A 24479-nucleotide genomic window follows, 5' to 3' on the forward strand; every position below is an offset into this window, starting at 1 on the left:
CTGGGGGTTGTTTGCCTCGCTGCTGTGTCCTTCAGTCTAATCTGTACAGTCATGTTTGGATTTGCCGTCCCAACAGCATGACGTAAGTGCGCACCAAGTAATCTGCATCCAGTTCGATTGGGATGCACGCCATCAGCTCTGAAACGCTCCTTACAGTTCCAAAAGATATTAAAGTTATCAATTAACTTAATCTAATGGGCGATGCATGCATTTGACAACCATGTGTTTAGGCCAAGAAGTCTGCTGAAAAGTTCAATTCCTTTACCCACAGTAGGAATGGGGCCAGAAATGGAGACACGGTGTGCACTACAAATCAATTCTGACGTAATCACGTCTATCCACTGATGAAACAGTACTATCCTGGTGGGAGCAGTTTCTTGCAAGATGACATTATCCCCCTCCAGATGACACAAGGGACTACTGAATGGCTTAATTAAAAAAAAAGTAAATCATATGTCGGGGCCTTGCCTACACCAGTGTTTCCCAACCGGGGGTACGCGTGCCCCTAGTGGTACGCGGTGGTACTGCAGGGGGTACGCGGCACACGGGGAGGTTTTTTTTTATTTTTTTTATTAAGGCGTCACACATTTATGGAGGACTGTTTATGAAGGAGACTCCAGTTTTGTGATGAATGTTACATGAGTTAGGCCTGTTAATGTATTCTTAAAAAGAGAGAAAAGTTACTTGTTTAAGTTAGATAACAAAGGAAGATTATTTTGATTTAGTATTTATGCTATTTTGGTTAATTATTTATATTTCAAGAAAATGTTTTTTATTCTTATGTTGAATTCAACTGAGGTTAAAAAAAAAGAGAGAAAGCCTGAGAATTTTATGTTCAAGTTAAGGATATTAAATAAAATGATTTTCATGTAATAACCACTGTGTTGCTCTACTTTTGGAGAATCATCGCACGCGTTGTATGTGTGAGGGGGTACTCATGGTGTGACAAGAAGGCTCAGGGGGTACTCAGGCCAAAAAAGGTTGGGAAACACTGCTCTACACAACCTTAAAAAAGCAAAGCTACATGAGCCCCAAAAACTTACTTACCATACTTTATTTAGATTTTTGTCCTATTTCTCACTTGTTTGTATATTTTCCTTTGGTCTCGAAAAGGTGAACTTCTGCTGCATCACGCATGGCCCCAGGTTATACACTATGCACAATAAGCAAAACATCAATGAAGATCTCAAAGTGACATGGCATCAGTATGAAGTAATAATGCATGACCTTCACCAAGCTGCTCATGATTTTAGATATTTTTCTATGATGCACTAATTTGCCACAAAAACGGAGAAAAGGCCCATAGAGAACTAGTATTTGTCAATTCAACAGTATGCATGCACAATGAATGCAGCCTCCAGGAGTTTCACCAGCTGCAAGTAATATTTGAGAATGGTTTGCACAAGCTGGCTGGAAACTTGACAAAACAAAGAAAGTAAAGCCTCAAGTACATATTTTTGAACCTGTCATTGGTGCACTGTACTTTCAAAGTCAATATATATAGGTAAACAGGTAGAAACCAATATATCTCACGCATGGGCTCTCTGTTTTCATATTTCAAACTGCTCCAACATGGGACTTTATTTGATCAATCATGATTAGTTTTAAAAGTTTTGTAGGGAGTTTGGCTGTGAATTGGTGCTAGATACTCCACTTTTGCATGAAGTGAACTTTACATCCATCCCCGGGGACCAAATGCCATCACCTGAACTAAAATGTGCCAAACGGTGTTGTGAAGACGGTTAGCTCACCAGTCCCTAGTAGGCCAACTGCCAATAACCCTTCCTCGGATCACCAGTGTTGATAGTCTTGCACCTTCATATTCTCTGCCAGCGTTCATCAGGGCAAAGCATTGAGTTGAACTTGGAGTTGGAGTTGAACTTGGAGTTGAACTTAGACATAACATTAAGATCCCTGAAGTCACCCCACAACCTCAGCAAACCATTAGTTTTTTGGACCAATGCAACTTCTTTGTTCATTTATGGAAATTTTGGACATTATTCTTACCAAAGTCTGTTTGGTCCTGCTGTTGCTTTTCTCTTATTTTCTTCTTGTGGGCTGAATTCCTTTATTTCTTTCTTTCTTTTTTTTTTTGCGACCCAACTCTTCTCTCCATTTCTTGCACTCTTGCAGCTTAAGACTGTAATAATGATCTGAACAAACGGGCCAGTTTAACTCAAAGGTTACCTCTATCTGAAAGAATTTGCTGATTTGCTAACACTGGCTTTTGGTCTTAGACAAAGAAGCACTCCAATGAGACCATCAAACATGCAGCCTCACAAAGAATTTAACATGAACATGAGGCTCACAGCAATGCATTCATGCTTTATTATCACACTTTGGTATCGTCATTTTTTGTCAAAAAAAGGATACCACAATGAAAAGAAACTACAGTCTCATGCACCTCTTGAAAGAAGTCTTTGAGCTTATAAAGTGGTCAAAAGTGAGGGCAACGTTGTAGTGTTGCAACTCCTTTTGAGAGACTTACAAACAAAAGGCAAGAAAAAAATTGTCATCTACGCCCTTACAGATGAAAACAATTAAAAGACGTATAAAGCAAGCCATGCCATCGCCAAACTAATCCATTATTCACTTTTAATGGATTGCTCAAACTGCAGATGCTCACAAAACCTTGTTAACTGCTCTTTGTATGTTTGACACATAGGGGGAGTCAATGCATTGCATGTTTACTGCCCTTGATTGTAATGGGATGATTTTGTTACCACATAAATGTAAGGCGCTGTATTTCTTAACCTTTTAAAATCTGTATTCAGTGTTGTAAATTGGCATATGTTTGATTTTCATTACAGGTGTGGCTTGTGGTTAATAAAGAATTGAATTTATTTTTTTTCAAAGTCTGTACACACACTGAAATATAATTTCAGGTAAAAACAGGTGAGATTTGATAGACCCATACAGATTATGTGTTTTTACAAAGATTATGTGTTTTTACAAAGTCTTTACAAAGATCCATGTGTGTTTTTTAGTTCAACCATCTGATAATCAGTGTCTTTGACTTTCTTTTTATTTGAAAAAAAAAAGGATTATTTTTCTTACGCTAAAGTACCCAGCTTTATACTTATCTTAGTATACTTAGGCTAGAGTCCGTTTTGCTGTGTTACTTATCTACACGAGATCCATTTTACGCCTTAAGGTGACAAACTGACACAGCAACTCCACTGAAAACTCGACGAGCATGGAGAGCAGCAGCTGATTCTCCAGTCCCTACGGTCACTTCTTGACAATAGATCAATTGTATCATCATCAGCGTAATCGTTTCCTTCCGTCTTATTTAAAGTTACTGATGAGAGCATGCGCTTATATGAAGGATTCTCTGCGCGCAAACTTTGAGAAAAACACAAGCGACGAAATGCCAAGGGAGTGTGAGGATGAATACGAGCCTCTGCTCAAGAAGGGAGTCAAATATTCAAAGCAGTCAAAGGTACGTGGATTAGGACGAATTAGCCTTTACTTTTATACTGAAACTGGGTCTGTCTGCGCAGTGTAGCCCAGTTTTCTGCTCACGATTCTCTGAAGCTGCTTAATCCCAACAATGTGCGTGTGTGTGTGTGTGCGTGTTTGTGTGCGTGTGTGTTTAATTTGCAGTTTCCAAACAAATCACTTCTGCTGGCGATGTTTGGTACATGCATAGGAGGAACCTTTCAATGTGGATATAACATATCTGTCATCAATGCGCCCACTGGGGTAATAACTCCGCTGCGTCTACTTAATTATGGGTTTCACTATGTATATGAGAAAAGGATAGCAGGCTTGTCAGGATGGATTTACTCTGTGAAGACTCACTAACACCCGGCAAAGGAAATCATTTGCATTGCTGTGTTATGAAAAAGCATAGAGGAGAACCTTGTTATAGGTAATCCATAGAAGATGTAGTCCATATCATTGTCATTTTAATGATTGATGGCCAGCTCACCAGCGCATGCTCAGTAACTGCATCAAACTGAAACCTGTTAAAACCTGTCAAATAAGCATAGTAATCAATTTACAGTTGACAGCAGTTATAATGATGTGAATCAGTGGTGTTCCATAGCATGTTGGCATAAATTAATTGGATGAGCACTGTGTTCATATGCACACTAGTGTGTTTGGAGTTCACTATACTCACACTCATACTGCACCACCACAGTTTTTCATTACTTTTACATTTCTATTGAATATTTTTCCTCTTTGATTTTCAGTATGTGCAAAATTTTATCAACCACACCTGGATGGACCGTTACCAAACTGGTATATCACACGATGTTCTTACCCTTCTCTGGTCCACCATCGTGTCCATATTCACCTTAGGAGGATTTGTAGGAGTATCAATTGGTGGGACTTTGTCCGTGAAGTTGGGGAGGTACGAACAAATAAAGACATGTTGAGTAGAGTTGTTTTTCTCTGTTGTTGTTTGTAAAAAAGATGCGACATTTGACAAGTCACGTGGCTGTTTCAGGAGAGGGACTCTGCTCACCAATAACATCTTTTCAATGACTGCTGCTCTGCTGATGGGGTTGAGTTCCACTGCAGGATTGTTTGAATTACTCATCATTGGACGACTTCTCATTGGAATAAATGCAGGTAAACAGTATATTCAGGATCGCACATTAAGTATTCAGTCTTGAATCTTGAGCTGGATATATGAATTGGACCCTTGGGTCATTTAGAACACCATGAACATGTCTTTTGAAAGAGCCACTTTTGTCCCTACAACGTTTAAAAGGAAAAACAAAAAGACATAGGAAGATAAAAGTAAATATAATAAGAAATCTCTGAAAATGATTTATATGCATATTTAGAACAAGAAACAAACACATAATGTCTAAAATAGAAATAATGAGTAACAAAGTGTTATGACTCTCAGAACTGACTCATCTTTCCCCTTGTGGATATAATCAAAGCTAAATTAAATTAAAACAATTTATAAAACAAAGTGAACAGTTAACTTTTTTCCCTCGGCTATTCATTATGGATATTATTGTAGCTAACACTAATTGACATGCTGCTGTCCAGATGTTTTATCTGTATTAAATTGACACTTTGCATATGAATGAATCTGCTTTAGTAGTTGAAGTTGTGTGTTTCTTAATGAGTTTTTGTTGTATTGTTGCCTTTGTAATAACCCAGGTTGTGCTATTTTGATGTGCTTCTTTACTTCCTGCCATGATTATCTGCTCTAACTTTATACTGACCTACCCAGTACATTGGCTCAAATCACATAAGGTGCAGACTGTTTCTTCATCCCAGCATATTTTATACATACTGAGGTCCTTGATAAGAGCTGATGTTATTTTCAGCTCATATATTGCCAGTCAAACTTTGTTAAATAGGCCTTTTCTTGTTTTTCATTACTGCAGGCATTGCTCTCTGCGTTGAACCCATGTTTTTGGGGGAAATAGCTCCAACTGCACTGCGTGGTGTCATGGGAATGGGAACGTCAATTTTCCTCACTGTTGGGATCTTGTCTGGACAGGTGATGGGTCTCAGGTAAATGCTGAGCTCCAAAATCAGACTAAGGCTGTCAAGTATTTACTTTACATACAAAGCTGTTCTCACAAATTGCTTTAATACTGAAAAAGAATGCTGATCAGATGGCTTTGTGTGATCATACAGAGAAGTCCTGGGCGAAGAAGAATACTGGCCGTTACTGCTCTCCACCACTTGTATCCCCGCATTTCTGCAGCTCCTGATTCTGCCCTGGTTCCCAGAAAGTCCACGCTACCTGTTTATTGATAAAGGAGATGATGAGGGATGTAAAAAAGGTAAAATGACATTGCAAGTGTTGCTCAGTTACAACTCAAAATCAGTAGGGATCTAGCCTTTTGGCTTCAAGGTTTCTTTTGGTGCACGTGCTAGTGTAGCTGAAAAGGTTGATGACTTCTCTGGAATCCCAAAGGTTGCCAGTTCAAGCATGTGAGCTCTTCTTCATGCTGATGTGAAAAGAAGGTGGTTTGTGGCAGACAAAAAACACTCAGCCTTCTGTAATGTAATCACATGAGATATACACTGTATGCAGAAGCTTTCTTCTTGTCTGCAGCCCTGAAACAGCTGCATGGTCCAGTAGCCTGTGATGATGCACTGGAAGATATCCAGAGAGAGAAGAATAATTTAGTAGGTTTCAAGGCCAAGAAACCCTGGGAGCTCTTTGCTGACCGCAGCATGCGCTGGCAGCTCCTCACCATCATTGTGCTCAACGCTGCACAACAGCTGAATGGTGTCAATGCTGTACGTACAACTTTCCTTACAGTGACCACTTTTATGACTGCTTTCTGTTTTCAATTCAGCATCCTTGTCTTCATTTACTACAGATGTACTTCTACGCAGATTATGTGTTCAGACAATCTGGTATTCCCACTGATAAAATACCATATGCGACTGTCGGCACTGGTGCCTGTGAATGCATTACTGCTCTGACTTGTGTAAGTATGAGTTTCTCATCACGTTTTTAGCTGCACTGCTGCAGTAGGCCTGCCCTTTCTTGTTTTCATGGGCTGCAGATGCATGATGCATATTGTGAGAGGAGAAGGTTTGAAATCCCACCTGAATGCTCAAAACTTTGAAAACAAATTTAAAAAAACAACACAAAAGACTGTAAGAAACCATGTGAAAATAGGGACAGGGACGTCTGGGTTTCTCTGCTCAAGCTGCTGCCCCCGCAACCCGATCCCCGGACAAGTGGAAGATGATGGATGGATGGATGGATGGATGGATGGATGGATGGATGGATGGATGGATGGATGGATGGATGGATGGATGGATGGATGGATGGAGTGTTTTTGGTCTTGTGACATGCTGTGTGTCTCTTAGGGTATGCTCATTGAATGTCTTGGAAGGAAAATACTCATCACAGGAGGATACATATTGATGAGCATCTGCTGCATTTTGTTCACACTGACACTCGCTTTTCAGGTAATAAACTTCAAATCCAGATATTAATATCGTGTTTCAAGCTTGCATTAACATTTCCTCTGTGTGATTTCCTCTCTCTCAGCATGTCAGCCCAGTTTTTCCATATTTGACTGTGGCCTGTGTTTTTGCTTTTGTCTTGAGTTTTGGCTTAGGACCAGGTAAGTGTCTAAAGCAGTAAGTTTCCTCTCACTGCCCCCTGAAATTTTTAGTGTCTTATGCTGTTTCTTCTTCTCTGAAGGTGGTGTAACTAACATCTTAACCACAGAGTTGTTCACACAAACTGCGCGCCCAGCAGCTTTCATGATCGCGGGGTCAGTCAATTGGCTCAGCTTCTTCTTTATTGGCCTGGTCTTCCCGTTCATTGTGGTACGTGTTCAAACTGACTGAGAATGTACATTTGTTTTGAAATGTTTCGTTACAACTGTGTACATTTACAGTCATGCCATAGAAACGATTGTCTTATTTCAATTATACTCACGAGCAAACAATCCCTGAAACATAGCCCATAAATACAGATGATATTGTTGCAACGATACCAAACACAAAATGAGCCTTTTCAGTTATTTATCCAACCAAAATGTCAATAGATGTCCCATTTTCTCTGGAAAAAGCCATCTATATCAGCGGCAAGCACACCAAAACTATAACATTTCCACTGCCAAGCTTCACAATTGATATGAAGTTATTTTCCATCTGTCCAGAGCACAAACAATAATCTTTGTCAATGTTTATTGGCAAAGTTTTATTGACGAATAATTTAGCTCTAATGTTTATCCCCACGTGTGTCAGATCTGCTGCAAGAGTTGCTTGTTTATTCAGTGACAACATTTTGACATTCATGCAGACTTCTTCTTTTTTTTTTTTTTGCTCTTTTTCTGCGTTTGGGCTGAACTTGCTGCGGTGACCAGACCTGAACAAAGTGGCTTTCATTTCAAACTTACATCACTCGCAGATAATTAGCATAATCTATGGGAAAACATCAGACTCTATAAGCTTTGAACATTTTGACCAGAAATGCAATCAAAGAGTCAGCACATGAAAGCAGCAAAAAGTTTCTCCTTGTGATCAGGTAACATTGTCAGTGATGCACACATGATTAACTTTGAAAGGATCGGTCAGTCCTTGTTGGCTGCAAGGAGTCCTAGACCTACGGTAACACCTTCCACTGATTTGAAAGCCTCCACCCTAAAAAAGGGATTTTAGTCCATTTGCATAGAAATTTTTTTAAACTGTTATTGCAGCTGTTGTTGCATCATTGTCTGTCTGGGGAACTGATTTTGTGCTAGTTGAAAAGAATGTGAAGGAGCCCTGTGAGATGCCTGGTAAATGAGTATGCACAGTGACAGGGTCAAAGTCTAGCAAGCGGCAGCTCATAACCTGAAGTGTCCAAGAAGAGTCCATTAGATTAGGGTTTTGTGAGCAAAAGCAGGTTCTTTTCTTTGACTCATGTAAGTTAGCCTGCGAGAAGCAATGAGGATATGGAGGACGTGTTTATAGGGTTCTTCTTCTTCTTTGTTATTTAAATTTTTTTGGTGTTGTTCAGAAGGAAGTCACCAACTGTGTGCAACTGCACACTGGACCACAGTGACTCAAATTAGTCAAGTTTTACAGTGGAAGAATTTGGCTTAGCTGTTTGAAATACCATGGCAGGTCACCTCAGGCTGCTCAAAACCTGTAATGGGTGCATGAGGATATGAGTGCATTTTGCTGCTCATGGGGTGGGTAAGGCCCAGTAGCTTCTCAGTTATCTTGTGAAGGTAGGCAGCTACTGTCGGGTCTAAGAGGTGATGACAAACAACATGGTTGCTCCTGTTCACTGACTGGTTCGGTGTGGTTAAAAGTGGTTCATCTGACTGGTTGAAGTTTGCGTGTGACTTTGCTAGGCAGATGCTTCATCCAGTTACCCTCTGAGTATATTTAAAACCCAACTCTTTTAAAGACGGTTTTTCCAGAGGACTTCCAAGATGATTCTGTGAAACAACCATCTAATGAATCAGCTAAACACTAGATGTCCATTTGACTATTTCACCAAAGACTATGTTTCAAACAGGGTTGTGCTATTTTTGGTCAAATATGTCAAAACAGTGAACAATTTCCATTTGATTTTTTTCACATCAATACAAAGTAAACTAACAAGATTGCATGTCTGAAGGACTCAAACTCATTTCTATTTTGTTTTCGCAGATCGGGCTGCAGCACTACTGTTTCCTGGTGTTCTTTGTTGTCTGCTCCTCGGTGTCAGTGTACATTTTGCTCGTTGTTCCTGAAACCAAGAACAAAAGCTTTGTGGAGATCCAGCATGACTTCCAGTCCAATAAGAGAAAGCCCAGCAGTTCTGATGGAGCTGGGATGATGCTCATATCAACTTGTTTATAAAATACGTCTCAAGGGCTATTTGTATATGCATGTATTGGTCATACACATATCAATAATGTAGCATAAAACTGAATTATGCTGTAAACTAAGGTGTTTTTGAAGATGTGTTAACATTTTGTTTGTTTGTCTACAAACACAAATTGAAGCAGTATATTGGTTTGGTAAATGCTGGTTTGCACAGCTTTCATAAATACTGCTCAAACAAGACTTTTCAGTAAAGATAATCTTATGAAAAAACCTACTGTAACCTATGTGAACTTTGAATACCATTGGAGCTATTTGATATTTCAGTTTTCTAATCCTTTAGGGCAGCATGTGATTTGTTGAACAAAGGGGGTGACTGAACTGTGGGTCATGCCTGCATTTAGGAAGAAAGAGTATTGGCAATAGCAATTAGAGTGAGTATTAGAACCGAGGCTTTTTTTTTTGGAATGCACTCGAGCAAATAGCTGTGTGGTTCTTGCGCAAGATCTGATTCAAAATCAGTCTGAATTCATGTACTCAGTATAAACTCGACCATCGAGTAGAACTGACTTTAACTGCACTAGATGTTGTGTTTTTCCCATAAATCCACCTCCTTGAAAGTAAAGTTTCTTTAGAATTTTCTCAAAAGAAAAGACAAGGAAATGGGTCTGGCTGCTTAGTATTCTTACTGGTCTTAAGTATTTGGGCTCATTTCTCAGCTTGTTTAATAGGCTTAACTTCAAAACAGAGTACAACAGTCTGAAGGAGAGTGTATATTGAAATTTCTTTTATTTACAGTCAATTCAACATATTTTTTTCTTAGGACATGTGTGGTGCGTGATGAGCCCAAATAACTGAAAAGATGAGATAAAGCTCCATGTGAAGCCGCACACCAGAGACTCCAAAGTTCACCGCCTGAGTTAACAGAACTAAGACCTGACTGAACAATGATATGTTTCACTTGGTGGGTAAAATGTTGGCAGATAAGATATTAAACTATGCTACTGACGTTAAGCAATAAACACTTGACTCTGGACAGTAGATCCAGTACATATCCAGATTAACCCACGTGTGGATATGACAAAAAACTAAAAAGAGAGATGAAAACAACTGATAAAACAAGTTGTGGGCTCTTCATTCAGTTCTCTTTGCACCCTGTGTTCCATGCACCCTGCTGTCTTCAGTCACCCTGAAAATGCACTTGACAGAGCAGGCTGCGGACTCATGCTACAATAATCATATTTCTCTCAGTTCTAGAAACACAGTGTTTGTGTTGCAATATACAGCCCCTGGATACATTTCAATCACAAACACCACAACTCCAATAAAGGTTGTAAAAATGTTGCTTTAGGACAAGTTAAATATCATTACAGATGATGCTCACATTCAAATTCCAAAGTCCTTGAAAACTGATGATTCGTAAAAGACCTGGAAAAAGGAGACTATACATACTTGTTGATATATGAAAACACATTTGTATTTACTGTCAATTCCCAATGAGGATTTTTTACAGCTTTAATGACCTGCAGAAACCTGAGACCTTTAAAGAAGCTTTGTAATTACGTGAAACAGGTAACACGTAGTTTTTGCTATCTCAGCCCTCCCAATCACCTGCTGGGTTACTCTCCAATCCAGCAGGTGGCTCTAATGCACATACTTACCATGCAATCTGACAATTACTGTGCTGTGGCCTGTAATAAAGGTCTGGCCCTAATCTTATTATGTACAACCTTTTAAATAAGAGCAAAAGGATCCATTGAATAGGGGCAGGGGTTGTGATGTGAGATGTATAAGAAAGCATCAGATGAATGCCATTCAGCTACAATTCTATTTTAACCAAAGCAAATTAAATGACACTACTTATGTGGTTAGAGTCAGTTGCCCAATAATTGGAAGGTTGGCGGTTTGATTCCCACTCCTGCCACTCAAAAAGATTGGTGAAACCGACAGCTTCAGGGGTGTCACTCCACCTTCTTGTCATGGCTGAGGTGCCCTTGAGAAAGGCACCATACCCCCATGCTCCCCGGGCGCTGTGAATGGCTGCCCACCGCTCCAGGTTGGCTTCTGTCTCTATGAGAGTGTGACCCTGTGCATGAGTGTGTCAACAGGTGCCAACCTGGATGGGTTAAAAGCGGAGGACAGATTTTGTGTGTATGCATGACAATAAATCTGATCTTATTATCTCTTATATCAGCTCTTAACTTATATCAGCAAAGTCAAAAAAACAAAAAAAACAATATGTGCTCATTCCAGGATGATCAGTCAGAAAAAAAAAGAAATACATATATGTTTTAAACAGAAGAAAAATCTAATCACATCCCAGGGAAACATCTATTGTGATCTGCAGAGCTTAAGAGAGGTGGGGGTCAGAGTTAAAAATCTGTTCGAGGGTTTGGACACTGTGGATGGATAAAAATAAGAAATAAAAAATGTCTGAAAACAACTGGACCAATCTCAAAACTGTAGAACCAACTGCACAAGATCAAGACTTAACGAGGTAAGCCAGAGGATGGCAGTAATACAATTTCAGAAGATGCTGACTGCTGTGAAACACCAAAGAAGAAGAAGCGGAAGCCACTCCCACTCAATATGGCGATTTAGAGGATAGTCCACGCTGGTTTGTTGACATTTATTTAAAAGCCATACTTATGCTGTATTAGTGGATTTACAGCTGTCACAACTATGTCGAGACTCATCATTAAAAACCTCCCTAACGGGGTAAGTAAAAGCCCGCCCGCATGTCGGCGGACTCTGATTTTAACTTCAGCGCACCTGCAAATGTTAACGCATCTTGTGTTCAGATGAAGGAGGAGAGGTTCAGGACGATGTTTGCTGCCTTTGGGACGGTCACAGACTGCTCTCTGAAGTTCACCAAAGACGGCAAGTTCCGCAAGTTCGGCTTTGTTGGGTTCAAATCTGAGGAGGATGCGAACAGAGCGCTGAAACATTTCAATAAGAGCTTCATGGACACATCCAGAGTGACGGTAGGACTCCTCAGTTGTGACCTCTTCACCGAGTATGCGTGTGTTTCATCTTTCCTCTCGTAAACTCATGCTGTTCATTCCCCTTAGGTGGAGATGTGTAAAGCGTTTGGAGACCCCACTAAAGGGAAAGCTTGGAGTAAACACACTCAGAGCTCAGGGCAGGATAAAACCTCTGCTCCTGCTCCCGCCGACAATAAAAAGGTAAGTAAAGTAGATGTGAAAACCGGACAACTTCATGGAAATATCTGCCTGGAACCGAGAGATTAACAACAACCAAGTTCTTCCAGTATATGCTGTGTAAACTTCTTCATGATGTGGTTGAATTTGACGGCATTTGCATTTGTTTAAGATTAAAATGTGTCTTGGTTTTGAATTTTAGAAAAGGAAACAGAACAAGGAAAGCAGCAGTGCACTGGGAAACGTGAGTAAAATTGCGTTTTGATTCAGTTCAAAACAATTTATATGATTTAAAAGTTGATAATCTACGGAAATGTCTCTTCATGCATTTTTCGTAAGGTGCAATGTATGAAATGTCATACAATGTCAAATTTGCCGGCTGATGTTCTTATTTACTATGTTCACAGTACGTGATGATTTGATTTGATCAGCACTATTCTCTGCTCATTGTCTGCGTGCACGTCAGTCATGTGAAATTTCATATTGTTATCTGATGTCAGCTTGAGGAGGATCACAAGTTCAAGGAGTTTCTGGCAGTGCATCAGAACCGAAGCCAAGCGCCGACCTGGGCCAATGACACGTCTCAGGAAACGGTGGATCCTGAGAGCGGACAAGCAAAGAGCAAGAAGAAGCCTGCCACTGACGATTACCTCAACTTTGATTCAGAGCAGTCCGAGGATGAGGAGGAGGAATTTGATGAAGATGAAGGTTGGTCTCTTTTTGGTGGAGGCGTGCCCCAGATTTTTTAGGGTCGCGTCTGCTGAAATTTGCCCGTACTATAAGCTACACTGTACAAACAGAGTTGGATTAATCACACACACAAACATACTCTCGTGAGATATTCCTTTAGAAATGCGTCAAGTTTCAGTCTGAATTTGAAAAGGAAATGAGCTTGTGTGGGTTTTTGTTCGCAGTTGCCACCAAAGAAGCTCTGAAGTCTGGCTTGTCGGACATGGACTACCTGCGCTCAAAAGTGGCTCAAATGGAGGACGCTGTGGAGAAGAGGGATGAGAAGATTGGGGGTGACGACGAGGAAGAGGACGATGGACCTGTTCAACCAGACAGTGCCTATGAGAGCGGTGAAAGAGAAAACAACTCCAAAACTAAACCTGCTGCGGGGGATAAAAAGCAAAGCAAGATAAAGAAAAAGACCAAACAAGAGGTTTGTCCCTGGTTCTACCTCAGCTGTTGACAATCATCTGCACATGAAACATTATGATAATAATTCAGCAATGTGTTTTTTTTTTTTTGTTGTTGGTTTTGTGTTTCTGTCCATGTTTTTGCGGCAGATGGAGCCAACGACAGAGTTCACCGTGAAGCTCAGAGGAGTCCCGTTCAGCGTTAAAGAGGTGAGTTTCCTCATTTAACCAGTGGGAATATTCTGATTTGAAAGTACTCTGTGCATTTTAATTTGTTTTTTTTTTGTCTGCAACGATATTAGCAACAGCTCCGAGAGTTCATGACCCCGCTGAAACCCGCAGCAATCAGGATTGGAAAGAATGAGAGTGGAAATAGAACCGGTACGTCACTGAAAGTTATTTTGATAAGCCACATAATATCAACTGTTTGCAACGAACGTGTCTATTTAAAGTGCATTTACACCCATGTGTCAGCGCAAGTTACGTTCATGTTTTACTGTAGGTTATGTATATGTGGACTTGCAGTCTGAAGAAGAAGTGGAAAAGGCCTTGAAGAAGAATAAAGACTACATCGGTGAGAAATATTCTGACTTTAATTAATAATATGGAGCAGTTTTACTAATATTCATCGCAATTTATTCTTAAAGCTGATGTGAGAATGAGCTTTAACATCACTAAAAGTGTGAAACCTTCTCCAAGTTTCTCAGTTGGCTATTGAAAGTTTTTGAGTAAGGGTGTTCAAGAGGAAACTGTATCCCTTGTTTCCATTCTGTGAACATTTACTCATGATGTTGATGCTTTATTACATTGATCAGTCTGAGGGTATCTTTCATCTCAAAGTTCTGCCCTATTGCCTGGCTCTTAAACCAAACCACAGCACTATAGCCGCTTTCGGACAGAGTAGTTATAGGAACGCAGTTATCAGAACTGTCCTACTCGAATTTCGTTCTGATAACTGTCCTTCTGTTTCAGTCTGCATTCGCACATGAGTCGGGACCTGATAGGGACTGATGCGCCGCGCGCAGCCGTCTGCGTCAGTGACGTGTTAGCCGTTAGCCGTTTAGCGCTACATTCAAACACAAAACAAAACCCGTAAAAGTAATTAGAGAAGAAAAAACACCACCAAGAAGCTAATATGGAGAGCGGGGAGGCCATCGTGTTTATGGTCTGCATGATGGTGATATTAATCATGGACATCACATCAGGCGTCTAATATCGAGGCTGGAAAAGCTCACAGAGAGAGTCAGGAGACGATACTTTTTCATTTCATGAAGGAAGAAAGGAGAGCAGAGCGCTGCAGACAAATGAGACCAGTGTAAGTTTAACTTATTAAACACCCGCTGGTTGTGTCTGTGTCTATGAGGAAACATTTCAGCCGTGATAGCATGACATGGGGCGTAGCTACCGACCACCACACACCTCCGTCAGATTCGTTCTATAGAACCATGAAAAGACCCGACCTCGGAGAAGGAGCTAAATAGTTATAGGAACTAAGGGAGATGGCCCCGAGTTCCTGTATGTCCGAACACGGGAGAAAACGGCCCCGCGGATTAAAAGGTTATTAGAACTGCCAAAGGTTCCTCCAGTCCGAAAGCGGCCAATGTCTGACAGCTCCTCATAAAGGAGCTCCTGAATGGCGATGGCATGCTTTTTCATTTGACTGATAAACACAATCATATTGCATCTTAACTAACATGAATATGAGTTTTTTTTTTTTTTTGTTATGTAGATGTCAAAGCTTTTTGAAATAAAAGTTGACTGCTTGTGTTGTTTAAGGGGGGCGATACATTGAAGTTTTCCGTGTGGACGCTTTTGGGGGAAAGGGCAAGAGAGACAGAAAAGAACAAGAAATTGACAGAAACTTCACCAGGAAGCTCAAGGAGGACGAGGAGGAGGAGGATGTTTCGGAGTCTGGTCGACTGTTCGTCAGAAACCTTCCTTATACCTGCACAGAGGAAGAGATGAAAGAGCTGTTTGCTAAACACGGTGAATGAGAAAAACACGTTCCGTGTATACACCTTCATTACACAGGCTCTGCAAAGGGTTATTTATTCTCATCTTTAATTCTACCATCTTTGCAGGTCCTTTGTCTGAGGTGCTTTTCCCAATTGACAATCTTACCAAGAAACCGAAGGGATTTGCTTTCGTTACCTACATGATACCAGAGAACGCTGTGACGGCTCTTGCTCAACTAGACGGACATGTGTTTCAGGTATTTATCTCGGACTGTTTGACGTGTCTCTGCACGTCTTTATCACCGCACAGATGTCTCCATTTATGCATCAACACCTCTGGATTCTGTAGTGCAACTTGAGAGATGCTCAGCCTGACAGGATACGCAATGTTTTTGTCTCTCGTGGTTTTAGGGTAGAATGCTTCACCTCCTTCCCTCCACAGTGAAGAAGGAGAAGTCTGAATCCTCAGATGCTGGCGGTCCTGGCTCCTCCTCATACAAACGACAAAAAGATGCAAAAAATAAAGCTTCAAGTTCCAGGTATATATGATTATTTTAACACTGCTATTTCATTTTATGTGTAGTTTTTTGTTTGTTGGTTGGTTGGTTTGATGTTCCACATTGATTTTGTCCTTCTCTCTAGCTCACACAACTGGAACACTTTGTTTCTGGGTACAAGTGCAGTGGCAGATGCCATTGCTGAAAAATACAACACCACCAAAAGCCAAGTCCTGGACCACGTAAGTGACTTCACGTGCATTGTTTTTTTACATTTATGCTCCTCTCAACATTATTTGTATCTACGGCGTGTGCTGCTGCAGCCTTATGTAAGTTATGATGCATATGCACACCAAGGTTTCAGCTTTTCTGGTCCTTGCCCTCCTCTGCAGGAGTCAAAGGGAAGTGTTGCTGTAAGGATGGCTCTGGGGGAGACTCAAATTGTTCAGGAAACTCGTCAGTTCCTACTGGAAAACTGTGTCTGTCTGGATTCCTTTAGTCAGGTAAGTTCTGTGCTAATTTGTGTGCTAAACTCGGTGCCCTTCATCACGATAAGGGTTTAAGATCCCATCCTCTTTGAACAGGCAGCAGCAGCAAGAAGTACAACTGTGATCCTGGTAAAAAATCTTCCGGCTGGAGTGACGGTGTCTGAGCTCGAAGAGCTCTTCTCACCTCATGGCTCCTTGGGCCGGGTGCTGCTGCCGCCCTCAGGACTCACCGCCATCATTGAGTTTCTGGAGCCCACTGAAGCCAAACGAGCCTTCACCCGGTTAGCCTACAGCAAGGTGCGTGTTGCTTGTCACCTGCATAGCCTTATCCACACAACTTATGACACTGAAAACTAATTGGGATTATTCTGTCTTGTTGTTGTTGTTTTTTTTTGTCCAACTTCAGTTCCATCATGTTCCGCTATATTTGGAGTGGGCACCTGTTGGCGTGTTTGTGGCAGCCAAACCAGAACCAGGTAAATTCACCAACAGACATGACGATCTTTTTAATGTTTTCTGGACATGAAAGGAACAAACTAAATAACAAACATAAATACTGAACCTGTCTTTTACCCCCCCTCAAATAAATAAAGAGAAATCAGTGAAAGAGGAGAAGAAAAAGGTTGAAGAGGAGGAGGAGGAGGAAGATGAAGAGGAAGAGGAAGATGTGCCAGGTTCTACGCTTTTCATAAAGAATCTTGATTTCAGCACCACAGAAGAGAAACTGCAGGAGGTGGGTCAATCGAGCAATACAACCCCCCCCCCCCCCCCCAGTCTAAGAGAAGATGGAATTAATCATTTTTGCTTTTTTTTTTTTCTTCATTTACTCCAGACATTCTCCAAATGTGGCAAAGTCAAATCTTGCACCATCTCCAAGAAGAAAGATAAAACAGGTACTTGACATCATATCTAAGATATGTCATTTGAAAGGGACTAAAAGGGGGTTTTATACGTCTCATTTGCAAGAATGTTTTTCTTCCTAATTTGTTTTTTAGAACATTTAATTTGATACAAACTGGGTTGTCGGTGTTCACCCATAATATAAATACTTTGATTTAGGATATGATGGTGAAAAATTGCTGCTTTAATGGTTATATTTGCTGACATATGTACAAACAAAATAAAAGTTAGTTAATTGTTTATTGAAAAAATGTACAATTGCTTATCTGCTTGTCATAGATTACGAGCACACGTGTTTTAATTTTGTACAAATTGTTTCTATCTGCAGTGCCGTCATGTTAGTGATACCTGACCTATCTGACTTAACAACCTCCCTAATTTTATACTACCAGGTAAACTGTTATCCATGGGTTACGGTTTTGTCCAATATCAGACAGCAGAGGCAGCACAGAAGGCCCTGAAGCAGCTGCAGGTACCCACCACCCTCACAGATACCCCCTTTTTAAAAAAAAAAAAAAAACTAAATTTTTACTGATGTGCATTCTCTCCGTCTCCCACCACTCCACCAGCACTGTATGGTCGATGATCACCAGTTAGAGCTGAAGATTTCTGAAAGAGCCACAAGGTAAGATGCACATCCGAAAGGTTATTTTTGTTATGCATTTGTCCTTTATTGTGATGAAGTGAAATGGATGGTCCGTTACTCAGATTTACAAAGAATTGTGGAATTTAGCATCTGTGTAAACTCCACTGAGGAAAATTAAAATGCTGATATAAGCTCAAATGTGCGCAAGAATATTCTCCTTTTCTCAACATCACTCTCTCTTTTTCCTTTTTGTTTAGAACACCCGAGATGTCTCGCAAGAAGAAGCAAGTTGAGAAGAAGCAGGCCGGCTCCAAGATCCTTGTGCGCAACGTTCCCTTCCAAGCCACTGTCCGGGAGATCCGAGAGCTCTTCTGGTATGAGTCACATATATACACTCACAGCAAGTTCTTTTTGTTTATTGTACTCCCACTGTATGAAGGGAGACAGTTTAACATTATGATTTCTTCCCCATTTTCTCAGTACATTTGGGGAGCTGAAGACTGTCCGTCTACCAAAGAAAGCAGCTGGTTTAGGGAACCATAGAGGCTTTGGCTTTATTGATTTCCTCACCAAACAGGATGCTAAGGTTTGTTTGGAATTAGTTGGGTTTGTTTTTTTTAGGCAGTGTAAGCTCTTAGATTGGTATTTAGAGAATCCAAAGTATAAAATCACTACAGTATAATAAGCTGTGCTTTGTCATACTCAGATCTGAAAATGTTTACATTTGTTTTCCCTATAGAAAGCCTTCACCGCTCTCTGCCACAGCACTCATCTGTATGGGAGACGTCTCGTGCTGGAGTGGGCTGACGCAGAAGACACGGTGGAGACGCTGAGGCGGAAAACAGCCGAACATTTTCATGGTAAAATCACCTAATTTGTAACAAAGTGATTATTAAATGACAGCTTATTTGTTATTTATTAATTATCCTTCCATCTTCTGTCCTTTGGTCTGTAACAGTTTCTGCCAAAAAGCCACGAAAAACAGAGGTTTTGGAGGGAATTCTGGAGACGATGGAAACTGGTGGGGGTGTTGAAGACTGAGGTCTCCTAAATGCTGCTGTGCTCTCAGGAAGCCTCAACATAATCCTGGCCAGTGCTTCTCTGTGAGGGGGACTGTGAAAAATGTTGTGTATCTGACTAGTATTTGTAATAGCAGCTGACTTGTGAGTTTTTCTTTTTAGCTGATGGGAATTTTCTTCTAAACTTCCATTATTGCATATGTCTCTTAATGAATTGAACCTCAAAGATAAATAATGTAACTAATGAAAGTTTTTCTATAAAATTTTATGCTATGCTTGTGTTTACGCCTGGTAATTTGAAAATGCGTCTTTCCGGTTTGGTCAGGTGACAAATTACACGCGGTATCACATGACCTATTCAAGTCAAACATGGCGTCCAGGCAAAATGAGACGTTTTCCTCCAAGCGCCCAACGGTTGTAAATGTTTTGGTGCATTTCACCGTAGTGTGTTGTCTGTGTGCGCGTGGTCGAGCGGAAATCCAAACAGCCGTAATTGACAAAATAAGCGGACAACTGTATGTCGTCGAAGGATACCAAGAAGATTTTGTGGCTTGGGCCAACTTCACAGACGACATCAAAACAACAGGGTGAGTTGACGTTTAGGTGTCGTGCAACCCTTTGGTTTCTAAAAGCTTTTTTTGTAACTTTGCTTCTCGAAATTGTCGAAATTATTGGAGGGAAGATGAGCAACACTTACAAAGATGGTGCCTTTAAATTATGTTGTAGTTGGATGTGAAAATTAATAAATTTTTCTTTCGAGTGTTTCAGCACTGCTTCTGTAAACATTTGAGTGAAAGTGCTGCATCATCCCTAATCTATTCATACATTTTGTATTGTAAAAGTCTTAGATGAGTCATATGAGGAGGATTTGAAGTTATAACAACACATTTTATACTTAAGCTGGTCGAGGCACAAACATGGAAGAGGCAAAAAGTCAATTCTTGTTATAAGGGCTCTGCTGATATTTATTTGAAAAGACATGTCTCTGCACATGAATGGACATTATTTTAAAAAGGTCTATTACTGAAAAAAACAGTGAATTTGTTTATTACGGCTTTCTTCATTTCTCAATTCTAAACCAATAAAAGCTATGTCTACCATTGCACCCACTGTTTGTTGGTGGCGAAAAACTAATCTCAAGCTTCGCTGTGAGATCTACAAAGTAAGACTTCACATCTATGATTTAGAGATGAGAAACACAAGACTGCTCCTCCTTTCTGACCTTATCACAAACAACAATGACGGTGCACCTTTGTTGTTTGGCACTACTGACTAATTAACAAATTCTCCTTTGCCAGTACCCTCTGAATTTCTATCTACCAAAGCCTGAGATGACATTGCTGTTTTTTTCATAAACAAAATCTTCATCATCAGACGGCTAATCTGTGCCTCAATTACAGCTACTAATAAAACGACCCACTCTCAGCAAAAGTTAAATATGTCACAATTTTACCCAGACTACCAATATGATCTTGAATACTAAAGAGAACACCTCAACATGCAGACACTGCTTTCAGTTTTTATGCACTACATATGTGGAACTTCTTTTAACTCAAGCCTATAAGATTTTCTGTTAACTACTGCAGTTAATTAACTGATTTAACAGAATTGAAAGACTTAGATTAATGACTTTCACTGACCTATACCTCTCTCTCTCTCTCTATGTTTTACTTTTTTATACTGTAAACTTATATGTAAATCACTTTGAGTCACCTAGTTGTTGCATTGAGCCATACAAATAAAGCACTCTTTCATCTATTATATTGTTGTTTCTTTTTTTTCTTCAATTGTAATTATTAGAAGTAACTTAAAACCTTCATGAATGCAATCAAACTTTTTTACATTTGTTTTCATGTGCTTCCTTTTCAGCTGGTCCTTCCTGGAGATCACTACCAGCAGTAAGTACAATGACAGCGTCCAGGCTTATGCTGCAGGTGCAGTGGAGGCTGCAGTCACATCTCAGGTCAGCTTAAACCACATTCCCCTTTATAATATTTCTTTATTCTTTATTTAATGAATTAAAGACTAGGCCTTTTGTTGTTGTAGCTCATCTATCAGCACTGGATGAACACTCTGATGAATTACTGTGGGCCCTTCACGTCTGAAACCGGTTACTGCGAGCGTCTTAAGGCTTTCATGGCAGCCAACATGCAGTGGGTTCAGGAGCAAATGGAAAAACAGCCAACCTCAGCATACTGGTACCAGGTATTTAGACAGCACTTGTAGGATTTATGTCATGACAGATATATGTAGAGCCCAGAGATCAGATATATGAATGTTTTTTTTCTTTTTTTCAGGTGCGTCTGGTGCTTCTGCAGCTGAAAGGTCTGGAGGACGGCTACAATGACCAGCTGTCATTTCCAACAGGACCCTTCTCCTTCAGTCCATTTGGCTTCCTGTAAGCACTTACCTGCATTTTAAAATGATTTTTTTTAAATAAATCAAATATGTTGTTTCGCTGCTCCTAAGAATATAAACTTTGTTTCCTAATGTTGTCTTACGTGTTCTGTTGCGAATCTTTCCGACCAGACTTTTCCAAATGGGTGGAGATCTTGAGGACTTGGAATCTGCTCTGAATAGATCCAGCCAAACTCAACCCCTTGGGTCTGGTTCCTGCTCTGCTCTCATTAAGCTGCTGCCAAATAACAAGGAACTGCTGGTGTCACATGACACGTGGAACACCTACCAGGCCATGCTGCGCATCATGAAGAAATACAGCTTTGCTTTTAAGACTTCTCCCTTAGGTAGTTCAGGAGACTCGCATGCATCAGTGGTCATCATCTCTTAGTCTTCAGAATCACACATGACTACAAATGTTAAAGAAATATGCATCTTTACTTTCTTCATAAGAAAATAAAAACCTGTGTCGTATCTTTACAGTGCATATGAAGCCTGTAACAGATTAGCTTAGCTTAGCACAGTATGCCAAATGATTCTTTAAAAGCATGTTGTCTACAGGTCAGTCTAACTTTATTAAGTGCTCTGACCTTTTTCAGACAATGAGCCTCTTCCTGGAGGAACGCAGGCCTTCTCATCTTACCCTGGATCCATCTTTTCTGGGGATGACTTCTACATCCTAAGTAGTGGCTTGGTGAGAACTCTTTGTAGTGGAGATGATAGAACGGATGGTTGTGAAAAATGGATGTGAATGTTTTGATCATTGGGTATTTTGCTTCATGCATTTTGTGTCTGCAGGTTACATTAGAGACCACTATTGGCAACAGCAACCCTGCTCTCTGGAAGTTTGTTCAGCGCACAGGAACAGTAATGGAATGGCTGCGGAACATTGTAGCGAATCGACTTGCTACTACCAGCAAGGAGTGGGCGGAGATATTCAGCAAGTTCAACAGCGGAACGTGAGTTTTGCAAATGAATAGATGCCACCTGGAATTATTTTTAAACGGAACCGTTGTCCATTTGTCCCACGTTAGTCTTCTTAGCAGTCCAAATTCCCAATGCTGACCGCATTTGGTCAGATTTTCTGCAGCTTTAGGTCAACTCCATACATACATTTATTTATTTATTTTTTTTTTTAAGGATTCCCTCTGGTTCTCCCAAAAACATCTATTCACACAAGTATTCCTGAGTTTTATGGGGAGTTGCAGTTTCAGCTCAAATACAACCCATCACCTTTTAAACGTTTTCCCTGTTTACACGGCAAAACTGCAACAAAGTTCCGTTTGCATGAGGACAAAAGAATTGAATGTTTATTTTTTTTTTTTAAAAGAAAGCTTAAAATGTCCACATGGAAAAGACCTTGTCATGTGGACTGAAGAATAAAAGCAGAAACAGACCTGTTGTAATGAGGAGTCACATGAAAGGTCATTTGTGTCTTCAGGATCATCGTAAGTGTGAACTGTGAAATCCTGAATCAGTTACTTGAACATCAGTCTCATGGGTCTGCGGTCAATAAAACCACTCAGTTCTGGAAGGTCGAAGGTTTCACGCACACATTTTGTCTGTTGGTGTGTGCGCGCTTTGCAGGTACAACAACCAGTGGATGATTGTGGACTATAAGCGCTTCATTCCGGGAGAGACTGACCTTAAAGAGGGCCTCTTTGTTGTCTTGGAGCAGATTCCGTAAGTTTTTGCCCCCAAACCTAAACCTGTATGAATAATTGATTCAGACTTATTACAGAAACTTTGTAACCCCCGTGCTACTGATCCACTTGCAATAAGCACCTCATATCTTGCAATGCTGCAGGGGACTTGTTGTTTATGATGATAAGACTGAGGAGCTGCAGAAGAAAGGTTACTGGGCTAGTTACAACATACCGTAAGAATCCACTTTGTAAATGTAACATACCATGTAAATCTGCAGCTTAGATTATAAGTATGCTGTTGTTTCTTTTTATTGAGTTTTCTTTGGTTCTAACGTCCCCATATGTAGGTACTATGTGGACATATTTAACGCCAGTGGCTGCAATGAGCTGGTAGAGAAATTCGGCTCTTGGTTCTCACTTGACCAGAATCCTCGGGCTCAGATATTTAGGAGAAATCAAACTCGTGTCACAGATTTGGAGTCTATGGTCTGGCTCATGAGGTAAAGTTTGCAAAACGCAGTTTGAACTAATTTAGTGTTTTAATAGGCTGCTGATTAACAATTCACAATATTTATAATGTGTATTTGTATTCCTCAGGTATAATAACTTTAAAGAAGATCCACTATCAAAGTGTGAGGGCTGTAATCCACCTCAGAACGGGGAGAATGCGATCTCAGCCCGTTCGGACCTGAACCCAGCTAACGGAACATATCCGTTTGGTGCCTTGAGACAGAGACCACATGGAGGGACAGACATGAAGGTTTCTTTTCATTTTACTGCCATCACCCGTCATGCTTCCAAAATCTTTTGTGTTCGGCTCAAATGTGTGTGAGATGTTCCCTGTATTTAATGCATTGTGTGTGTGTGTGTGTGTGTGTTCCTGTGTAGATGACCTCCTACGAAATGTTCAAGGAGTATGGCATGCTGGCAGTCAGCGGGCCAACCTGGGACCAGGTGCCACCCTTCCAGTGGAGCACCTCCCCCTACAAAGACCTGGTGCACATGGGGCACCCTGATACTTGGAATTTCAAGCCTATAAAAGTCACCTGGTCCCCTTGATTGTTCTCATACTGTGGTGCATGTGACAAATTGAACTTGAACTTTATAAGGTTATGACAAAGGGAAACGATAAACAGAGTGGCCATTGGTTGTCAGGAAAGCGGTGATGACATTCTTGAAGTATTGTGATGCTGCTCTGTTTGCATGATAAAATGCTTTAGATTTAAGGCAATATGACCAACAACTAAGAATGCTTTTCATGTAGGAACTTCTACATTTGATTTATTTCTGATTTGTTTCAAACTATGTGAAACTGTAAATCTTGCTGGTTTGCATTCTAAGTGAATAGGTTTTATGATGCACAAAAAGAGTAATTGATGGGTAATGTATATATTTTGAATGCTCTGAAAATTAAATGGTTTCTTCAAAATTTCTTGGTTACT

The 24479-nt window shown here is 40.4% G+C and overlaps 3 protein-coding genes across 3 annotated transcripts; all 3 read left to right on the forward strand.

The window, feature by feature from the left end:
• The first annotated feature begins 3296 nt into the window (after positions 1 to 3296).
• On the forward strand, positions 3297 to 9396 carry LOC142382920 (solute carrier family 2, facilitated glucose transporter member 11-like). The gene is made up of 12 exons (XM_075469056.1): positions 3297 to 3442; positions 3607 to 3705; positions 4200 to 4360; positions 4457 to 4581; positions 5358 to 5487; positions 5614 to 5762; positions 6038 to 6225; positions 6309 to 6419; positions 6808 to 6909; positions 6992 to 7067; positions 7148 to 7275; positions 9094 to 9396. Exons 1-12 carry the CDS (start codon positions 3305 to 3307, stop codon positions 9283 to 9285), a joined length of 1599 nt encoding a protein of 532 aa, XP_075325171.1. The 5' UTR covers positions 3297 to 3304; the 3' UTR covers positions 9286 to 9396.
• A 2425-nt stretch (positions 9397 to 11821) lies between these two features.
• On the forward strand, positions 11822 to 19260 carry rbm19 (RNA binding motif protein 19). Its single transcript, XM_075468042.1, has 24 exons — positions 11822 to 11967; positions 12051 to 12233; positions 12321 to 12434; positions 12613 to 12654; positions 12911 to 13118; positions 13325 to 13572; positions 13700 to 13759; positions 13852 to 13930; positions 14052 to 14123; positions 15326 to 15535; positions 15631 to 15761; positions 15916 to 16043; positions 16147 to 16243; positions 16394 to 16504; positions 16586 to 16786; positions 16896 to 16965; positions 17083 to 17222; positions 17322 to 17382; positions 17782 to 17861; positions 17959 to 18014; positions 18233 to 18349; positions 18456 to 18561; positions 18715 to 18835; positions 18934 to 19260. Exons 1-24 carry the CDS (start codon positions 11932 to 11934, stop codon positions 19014 to 19016), a joined length of 2754 nt encoding a protein of 917 aa, XP_075324157.1. The 5' UTR covers positions 11822 to 11931; the 3' UTR covers positions 19017 to 19260.
• Positions 19261 to 19344: 84 nt separating this feature from the next.
• On the forward strand, positions 19345 to 24466 carry plbd2 (phospholipase B domain containing 2). Its single transcript, XM_075468043.1, has 12 exons — positions 19345 to 19581; positions 20864 to 20957; positions 21041 to 21199; positions 21292 to 21392; positions 21524 to 21738; positions 21991 to 22085; positions 22190 to 22350; positions 22979 to 23074; positions 23199 to 23270; positions 23385 to 23537; positions 23635 to 23797; positions 23926 to 24466. Exons 1-12 carry the CDS (start codon positions 19364 to 19366, stop codon positions 24094 to 24096), a joined length of 1698 nt encoding a protein of 565 aa, XP_075324158.1. The 5' UTR covers positions 19345 to 19363; the 3' UTR covers positions 24097 to 24466.
• The last annotated feature ends 13 nt before the right edge of the window (positions 24467 to 24479 follow it).

Source organism: Odontesthes bonariensis, chromosome 6, assembly GCF_027942865.1.
Source record: "Odontesthes bonariensis isolate fOdoBon6 chromosome 6, fOdoBon6.hap1, whole genome shotgun sequence".
Lineage (NCBI taxonomy): Eukaryota > Metazoa > Chordata > Actinopteri > Atheriniformes > Atherinopsidae > Odontesthes > Odontesthes bonariensis.